The sequence below is a fragment of the Hakea prostrata genome, chromosome 2 (genome assembly GCF_041222555.1).
Source record: "Hakea prostrata isolate BN-2017 chromosome 2, UWA_Hpros_2, whole genome shotgun sequence".
NCBI classification, from domain to species: domain Eukaryota; kingdom Viridiplantae; phylum Streptophyta; class Magnoliopsida; order Proteales; family Proteaceae; genus Hakea; species Hakea prostrata.
This window is the reverse complement of record NC_142601.1, coordinates 39474102-39484059: the sequence shown is the minus strand read 5'-3', so window position 1 is coordinate 39484059 and position 9958 is coordinate 39474102. Positions and strand designations below refer to the sequence as shown.

The window sequence follows — 9958 nt, the reverse complement described above, 5'->3', positions numbered from 1 at the left end:
GCAACGGATGCATGAGTGGCGATCTTACACCCCCGCTAAGCAGTGTTTGGACTTTTGAGTTCAACCTATGCAAATATTAGTCCTATGAACTACTAATGCAATCACTAGTCCCATCAACATAATTCTACTAGAGGTCTTACATATTCCACATAAGTCAATAGCAATTCTATGCCCAAGTCAAAAAGTACACTAACAACCCAATGCACAAAATAGATGAGGAAAAGGAATTAGAACGTGGAACTTGAGAACTATCAAACTACATGGAATGACCTTGAGAGGTTTTTTCGGTAAATGACCTAGAGAGTTGAGACCTCCAAAATATCAATTTCATAATATAGTTTACATCAAAATCTATTATGATTTCCTCCCATATCATGATACCCAAGGAAATTTCATCGGATTCCAGAATATAAGGCAATGAATCATGCTAACACAATCACCTAACTTCCATGGAGTACAAACATCCAAATCCAAAAATAAAAAATAACAAAATGGAGTACTGTAATAAAAACAGAAAAAAATGAAACATAAACTTGCTATGCAGACAACGACAACCAGTGCATGGACTTCTTCATTGAGACTCAGCTACCTTCTTATAGGTAAACCACTTGGCAATCAAGAGATACACCAGGAAATTTATGACGCTCAGCACAGCCAAGAGCAAGTAGAAGTAGTCGAGGTGACCCCCGTTTAAGTTATCCGGTATCCCCGTCACGCCCCCCCGCGGGCCCCCACCCCGCGGCCCCCCCCCCGCCCGAGAGTGTGATCCACAGCCCGAAGATCAGGTATCGAGTGATCAACCTCCCACATAAACAATAACATAATCATGAACAATCATAATAAAAGTGCGGAAGATAAATCATAGATCCAATAAAGAAAGAATGAATCATAAATGAATCAGAATACTAAATATAATCGGAGTATCAAACAGATAAGTAAAGCGAGGCAAAAATCCCACTTTACAACCAGCGGAAAAGTAGCTCTAAAGAGAATAAACTAGACAAAACCTAATCCCAGTAACAAGTACATTGGGTAACTAAATTGTTCTCCACTTTATAGACAACATCCTTGTAAGTGTAAATCTCATAAATAGCACAAGGACGCTTCCACTCAATGGTCGGACTAAGCATCGTACGGAGCATAACCACTGCGGAATCTTCGTAGTAATTGTGGTAACCGCAATCACCTTCCCCGGAGATATGCCTCTTCGTCTTGCGCTTCTTCATAGGGACCGTCATAGTACTCAAGACTGCAGGATAGTCTAACAACATTGTACAATAAAGGAATGAGTTTCAAAGAAACTCAAAGAAGGCGCTTAAAAATCCATAATAACATAAATGACAGAATTCCAGTAACAAACATAAATGCAATATGATATGAGACAAGCAATGAATGAATGAATCTAACTCTATGTATGCTGGTCTCTATTGGCAGACATGCTTTAAGTCATAACACCGTACTTCTTTAGGAAAGTCCACTCACATCCTCAACCATTTAAGATATCTTGGATTCTCTCACGGATCATTTCACCGGTCTTGAGCAGCCGATTGGTAAAGGGTCCTTCATCCCTCGAGGACAAACCATGGCAGGGGGGTTAAGTCAACACACTCTCTCACAACCATTTGGTATAAGTACCGGCGCATGTCGGGGTAAAACCTAGCCAAATGCAAGTCTTCTACTTAGTTACATCAAGTCGATCCAGATACTTCCATTCCTCGTCCCTGACGATCCTTTCCGGTATCCTTCACACTAGAGTCAGCGTATCCTATGGCACCGACCAACTCGGACTACGAACTCATCAACCCTATTGATCATCCACATATGGTAAACGGGAAGCTCTCACGTCCTCTCACGGGTTGGTTACCGGTCTTAAGCGCCCGTGAGCCCAAGTCTAATCATATGCAACCCTACCAATAAATGGCCCCCACAATGTGATTCCTGTCCTCTCACGGGTTGGTTACCGGTCTTGAGCGCCCATGAATCCCCATTGCTACCACGGGTCGTTCAGTCTCAATACCCCTCCGATTAGGGTCTGACATAACAGGACATCCTAGCCAAACACTACTAGACAAATCCTAGATATGTCATCCAACAGTTTAGGAAGGTGTCCAGAGGGCATCTCCGGAAACATCCCATAATATTCCCGTAGTAGTCCAAGGACAGAAGTGTCGAAAGGACACCTCTCCTTTCCAAACCATACTTAAGCATACACATGCATCAATTCATATCATCACATATATGGTAACTTCATATATGGAAAGAAATCAATAAGTACAATCACTTGTATATAATTGGTAAGTAAATCATACATGAATCAATTCAACATGAATAAATAATGCTACCGTAATCAACGTTATGCAACAAGTAGTATATCATTGTAAGAATCTAATTTAGGAATCATATCAATGATATTCAAATATAGAAACTAGATTCATGCTATCTATGTAATTAAGGAAATAACCATCCTTACCTTTTATAACTCGCAAAGGAATCCTAAGAAATCAAGTAAGATCTTGGCAAACTTGAGAAGAAGGTCCTAAACAAGTATATACAACATATTAGGAAAGATCCCTAACAGTAAAAGATATCAAAACATCCAAAAAGGCACCAAACTGGAGTTGCTGTACTCATTGGTCGAGTGGATTGGTCGAGTGGTCCAGACGACCAATCAGTCGACCAATGCAGACAGTAGCCTAAAAAACAGAGTTTTAAGATATGAAATCCGAATTTGGTGGTTCAAAAGGGTACTAATCAAGGGGTAGACTACATCAGTAGTATTCTAACAAATAGGGGACCTCAAAACACTAATCCAATCAAGGTATCAAGATCCAAATTAGGAAACAAAAAGTTACCATAATTAAATCAACCATGGATCTTGATGAATTTGAAATAGAAAACAAGGACAAGAACAATAGGAGGATGGATCATTGCTTTCGGTAATGGTATCATGAAAACATACATAGATCTTCATGGAATAAGGCTTAGAAGTATAAATCTAAATAAGGAAATAAAACCTACCATATATGTAACTACCATGCATCATGAAGAACACATAGTAAGGTAGAAGAGAACAACTAGAAATCTATAGATTATGGATCATGGGAAGAATACACAGTAATTAACTACTAACATGATCAACATAGAAGATCCAAAGAGATCAGAATTCAGATTAGAAGTTTAACAGAGATTAGATCATGGTTTGATCATGATTCCTTCAAAAGCTTGCAATGATCATGGTTAAGATCATTGTTCTAGCCTCAAATCCTTAGGATGATCATGAGAACATGTTCAGAGATGTATGCAACAGAGAATGCAGCATCTCTTCTACTGTCTCAACTCAAAAAGGAAAGAAAAACAAAGATGGAGGAGAAGAAGAGAGAGTAGACATACCTTTTGATGCAAAAAGAAGAGTTTCGACGAAGATCCGTCAAGAAAACACCAAGGATGCAAGAGAGATGACTTGCAGAGGTCTTTGGTCCGTTCCAGAGTTTGGAGGCAGCAAATACGAAGTGGACTCGAGATTGGACTTAAATAGAGCAAGAACAACCTAATTGCCAAAGACAAGACTCATTGGTCGAGTGGATTGGTCGATGGCCCCAATCGACCAATCGAACGACCAATGCCGATAAAGCAAGACCAAAACAGGGAATTGAAGGTCCAGATCAAATCCAATTCAAAAGGGGTTTTGCACACAAGTCAAGTGACTTACCTAATAGGTAGAAATGCCTTCAAACCAAGATAGAGAGCACTCCAAGTCCATCAACTAATTAGATCTTCATCGGGATTCAGTTTCCATAAATAGAACCTCATCATCAACTTTCATGGATTCAAAGCCAGACACCAAGTCTTCTACTAGGATGGCCCAAAGCTGACTTCTTACTTTACTTCGGGTCATCGGACCTACAAATAACAAGGCGGGGCTATATCCAAAGGCTAAAGGCCTGTTGTGAGTGATAGAGCTGAACTCAAACTCCCCCTCGCATAGCAGGGTGCCTGGGTTCATAGAAGAATTCTATCTGGCCAACACAATGCCACTAGCCCAAACGGGGGGGGCGGGGGGGGGGGCCTGGGGCCCCCCCCTTTGGGGACCGTATGCAGGGACTTGGCCCCCGGGGGGGGAGTCCACATGGATTTTAAAAACATCCCCCAAGGTATGAACACGGTGACAATTTTCTTTAAAGCACCAATATCTGCATTTGCTGCACCATGGAGTGGAGCTCGTGAGCTGGAAAATGTAAGGAAGTAGCTGTTGGTTGCACAACTGTAATACATGGCTTCAGGACTGAAATGTGAAATACATGGTGAACTTGTGACCCCTCCGGCAAGGCCAACTGATAGGCTAGTCAATCGTGAGCTCTGTTATCCTGCCATGGGAAAACCAGTAAGTAAATAGGTAGAGAGATCAGGCTTCAAATTTTGAAAAAATCATGACACTACCTTTTGCTAGGAACACAATGCTTAGCTACATCAGAGCCATTATCATTCAAGACTAGTGCTGATCTGCAAGTTGAACCACAAGCAAATGAACTTCAAAGCACAGTTGGTGACTAGCTGCTACATAAGAATAACAACTTGGAAACACACTTGATATGACATACAGATCATTACCCAAAATAACTACAACATAACAGATAATTCTCCCAATTCCCAACACATCCGTAGCTAGCTGCTGCTTTTTTCATTTATGTTCCATCTCCAAAACCTATTTGATTCTCTGGATCGATCTATAAAATTTATCAAGGAAATATAATTATAGAGAATGAACTAAAAGCTTTTAAGGAATATTCAAATCATCAACTAAAATCCTTGGTAAGAAATACGCGATAGAAAAAATGGCAATTGTCCAATATCTTCCCAGATAAGAATCAGCTAGAAAGGCTCCAAGCAGTGGTGTAACATAACAGGTTCCTGACCAATTTGTGACAGTATTTGATGCAGCAACATTTCAGTCCTGAGACGAAGCTGAACATAGTTCACCAGATCAGAGAATCATGCCATAGTATGCCAACCTTTCACAACATTCATTCCCTATGACAGAAGTATGAAGTATTAAAGATGTCAGAGTAATCAGATGTCCAAATTCGATAAAAGAACTGCAAATCAGGATACCATGACAGCAGGTGGGTAGAAAACCATACCAAGGATGAAATAACAAGCCTTCCATCTTCAACAGAACCTTCTTAATACATGGATTTTTTTGGCTGTCTATTGTTCCATCTCTTGTATAGATTTTTTGGCTGGTTGGGGGGGGGGGGGGTGAAGAACCCAATCTGTTGGCGGTTCCTCATAGATATATTCATCTAAGCTGTTAATGACTTTATACTATTCTGTAGAAATTCTAACTAAAACATGATGAAATATCAGCACAATAATGTGAATTAAATGTGAATGCAAAGCAGAAAAATCATTCTTTCTATCATGTACAGTCAAGGAGATCTACAAGTTCTTTTTGATTACTTGGTTTGGACAGCTAGGAACCACGATTGGTTCTTTGTTCAAGAAAAAGTTAAATGACAGGATAAGGTGAGAAAAGAGACATGAGATTTTACCTATTTGTTGCAAACAAAAATACATAACAAGAAAGTAAAAACACCCACACACATAAGAATAAGAATCCATGATACAACATTGTGATTCGGTTTGACAGAATTTCAATGTGCACGTGCTCAGTAGGGGCTCGGCACGCAACACCCAAATTCTTCTTGTTCATGAAGTCATATGATGCTGAAGCTGTAGAACCCTCATCCTTTGTATGAATCTCAGACATATTATCTAGCCAAATAAAGGAATTTGGATGGTTACTACCACTTGGGCACCTATAAAATTTTCTACCTGGATTTTTCCTAGTTCTTGAAGTCATTAGGATCATCCTCCCTTGCCTACAATAGCACAAAGGAGGCTGTTGTTCCATTCCAGTTGAAGTTTGATCTTCAAAATAGTAACCTCCCATCACTTCACCTGTAAAACAAATTCAGTTGGTATATATCAAATAAAGAATACTTTGGGCTATATCAGAGAGTGTGGCATATTACCCTGCCTCTCATTCTAATGATCTGATGTAAATCAGTGTAAATCAGTAACATTCCTAACTACCTGCCTCTCATTCTAATGATCCGATGTAAATCAATGTTTGGGCTAGGGTTCAGGATCTTCTCAAACAGAAGCAGCAACAAATGAGGGTTTAGACCCTTGCTATTTGGTTGAAATGTAAGTGGACAGCATCTGTGGGAGATATTTTTATCTTGGGATTGGACAGTCAAAATAGGCTCAAACTGGGATCTAAGCTCCCTACGGTGCTTAAACAAAAGCTATGTATTGAATAAATGCTTACTTCTAACAAAAGTTATGCATTGATCACATGCTTAGTTATAACAAAAGGTATGCATTGATTACATGCTTACTTATAACAAAAGCTATGTATTGATTACATGTTTACTTACAAAAGCCATAAAAACATAAATAAAAACAAAAATAATAAAGAATGAAAGAAAGAATCTATTTCTTCCCATGACATAAACTAACAAAATAGGAAGTTAGTAAAACTCAAACTGGGAAAAGAAAAGAAAAGAATAAGAAAAAAAATAACAACCCAGCTTTAATAATGCAAGGCAGGAAGCTGTGATTGTCACTTGGTTAGTGGAGGGCCAAGATATGCTGTAAAGTTGATCTCCAAGCAATATTTATCTCATGGAAGCTCTAGTCATGCTTCCTTTTCTAATAAGAAAATAAATACAAAAAGATTGAACAAGAGACAGAGAACATGGTAGCAGCTGGTATACCCAAAAGGTATAAACAAACTTATATTACAATATTATAGTTCAGCTTATAAAAGTGTTAATACCCTAAATTAAATCTTAAAGTCATGTTATCAAAACATCATGATTGTTTGGGTGGTTCAACAGCACTAGACATTAGCCATATTTATCTAAGAAGTACTTGATGACGGCTGGCCTATCCTCCTCTTTTTCTGAAAGTAGTGCATTCCTAAGCCGGATTTGATTTCCAAAGAGGTCTTTTGCACGCAGCCGAGTCTCGAAGTCAAGGTCTGTTGCATTAATGGCATTTTGTAAAAGTTCATCCTTGTCTTGACCTTCTCAAGACGAGCCTTCTCTCGGCAGCAGCAGCCTCAGCAGCAGCCTTCTCATGAGTAAATTTCACCATGTCTATGAAAGCAGCAGAGATATTCTCCAAGGGAACCAATGCTTTTTCAACTGCAGTTTTCTTCTTCTTCTTGTGGGAATCATGAGACTGCTCATCACCTCTTGGCCTACCTCGAGATCGACTACTCTCATGTGGTGTAGATTGGTTACATGACATGTCAGGTGTAGTAGTCCGAGGCTGAAAACTGGAGTTGCCAATCTCATTGTCATCCAATTGGATGTTGAACTCATAGGCTTCATGTGAATTCAGGTGGGAGTCATTGAAGTAGTCTGTAGCTGTTCCAGCTTCAGTGCCAGTTGCCATCTCATTACCTAGGGCTGCAGCAACCTCTAAGTGAATGGGACGCACTGAATGGTCCTTCCAGTATTTTTGCTCCTTCTTCTACAAATTCAAATTATAAAATTTCAACTTTGAATCAACTATATTAACACTTCACATTCACTCACTTTTTTCTGCTAATGTGCACAGCAGCGAGGAAAGTGTTTTAATCTATAAAAATTGATGGTTTGTGAATATAGTTGTTACCTTTACTTCAGACCAAAAATGTGGGGCAGCTTCAAACCTCTTCTCACTTGGATTCCATCCAAGTCCACTTTGTTTCTGCAAGTCTGATAATGCTCGCAACCTAGTTTTCCAAATCCTAAAATGGTTGCGGCATTGCTCCCAATCATAATTCGAGCCATGCTTTTCAGATATTTGTCTACTAATTCCCAACCAATGCTCTTTTACGAGTCCATTGTCTCCCGCCCTACCACTGCCATGAATTTGTAGGAAAAACTCTAGTAAAGAAAGAGACACTTCTATAGGCCATGAGGCTATGTCTCTTCCTCTTGAATTTGTTGTATTTTGAGAGTCCATCTGGTAAAATCATAATTGAGGGACAAAAGTAAATACATATGATGCTTTGCTAGTTATGATCAATCAAAATACATATGCTACAAACAAAATTCCAGCAATCATATGATGACACTAGTATTCATGATCAGTTGCAATTCTAACATTTGAAGCTAACATTTGAAGCAATCAAATGTTAGACATGAAATAAGACCACAAAGTCTGAGACAAAGTAAAACAAAATAAGGTACAATCCAAAGTCAAACTCAAACAGTTGGAGTCATACAAATTGAAGTACATTAAAAATTTAATCATTTCATTCGACTCAGATGTCGATCCCATGTCTTCATCATCTGCAGCATTTGTTGTTGCATATGCATTCCACATCTGTATTGCCAAGTCATTCCTGAATGCTTCTGCATCGAATGACTCTGCATGGTTCTCTTCTTCTTCATCAGAATCACTACTTTCCTCATCTTCCTCCAACTGTGGTGCGGAAGAGGAAGCTGTTGTTGGCCCTGACCCCTCCCTCGACTCCCGAGCAAGCCATTCCTCCTCTTCTTCCAATGAGTTGTGGTTTAAAATGTGGTTGTGAAGCAGTACACAAGCTATCACAATCTTAACTTGAGTTCTGAAAGGAAACTCCGCTCGAGTTGCCAATATCTTAAAGCGACTCTTCAACAAACTAAAAGCACCTTCAATGACATGGCGTAACCTTGCGTGCCTCAAGTTAAACAACTCCTTTTCATTTTTGGGTCTTAGATTTCCCCTCTTCCATTCCTTCAGATGGTACCTAACATTTCGATATGGCCTCAAAAAACCTCTTTGGTTGGCAAAACCAGCATCAGCAAGATAGAATTTACCATTTGGAACAACTAATCTTCCATCTCCGTCTCTATGGAGAGCATCATCCAAAATGCGGGAGTCACATGCAGACCCTTCCCAACCAGCAAGTATATACGTGAATTTTTTGTCATGGTCGCATGCAGCTAAAATGTTTTGTGTAATAAGACCCTTCCTATTTCGAAACCTCCTATGTTTTTCAACAGGTACCCAAGCTGGTATATGAGATCCATCAATGGCTCCAACACAATCTTTGAAGAATGGGTAGAAGCTGCGATGGTTACCTGCTATCTTCGGATGTGTGGTGAGACTAGGGGGTTTTAAAAGCAACGGGTGCAGTTTCATCATTGCATTTAACACTTTATTAAAGTGTCGACTCACTGTCTCCCCAGAATGCCCAAAATGGCTCTTTAAAGTCGAATTCTTAATGTGGTGTCCAAGACAATGTAGAAACATCGTTACTTGTTCCTCAACTAACACCAATTTGTTGTCTTCTAAGTGCCCCGTCGTACGCAATAAATTTACCAAGTGGTAAAAGGATCTTTGGCTCATTCTTGTTTCTGAACGACATGTATGCTCGGTGCCACCAATAAAACGTTGGGTTTCAAGAAACCCACGTCGGGCATCTACTCGATATGGTTGCCTCTCAACGTATGTTATTCTAATATATTCAATGATTGTGAGAACTGCTGTGGCCACCATAACAAGTATCAACTCATCGTCATTCATGTTGATCTAGGTGAGGGTGCCTTATCTAAATTTATGCCCTGAAATACATGACCCACCAACAAGAATGAATACCTTATTAATAGCAAAACATATAGATTAATAACCATTCAGTCAAAATCAACCAATCCACCAATGATAAACTCATATAACCCATGTGTGGTTTTCAAATCTTATCCCAAAACCCACCCTTGTAATTCAAGCTTTCTAGTGATGCATGGTTTAAACCAATTGTCTATATATAGAGAGTCTCTCCTTGTTTGAAAAACTCATTAATTCATCTGCTGCTTTGATAGCTAGCTAGCTAGAGAAGTTACAAGTTCGGCAATTACATAATTTTAAGTGTGAGGAGCAAAAAAAAAAATATGGAGAGTACCCGCAAGCAGAAAGGTTT

The 9958-nt window shown here is 39.4% G+C and overlaps 1 protein-coding gene across 1 annotated transcript; it reads right to left on the bottom strand.

The window, feature by feature from the left end:
• Positions 1 to 7074: 7074 nt before the first annotated feature.
• Positions 7075 to 9651, bottom strand: LOC149024328 (uncharacterized). Its single transcript, XM_089143453.1, has 3 exons — positions 8294 to 9651; positions 7687 to 7915; positions 7075 to 7542 (listed from the first exon to the last, which is right to left on the bottom strand). The coding sequence occupies exons 1-3, from the start codon at positions 9565 to 9567 to the stop codon at positions 7075 to 7077; spliced, it is 1971 nt and encodes a 656-aa protein (XP_088999579.1). The 5' UTR covers positions 9568 to 9651.
• Positions 9652 to 9958: the final 307 nt, after the last annotated feature.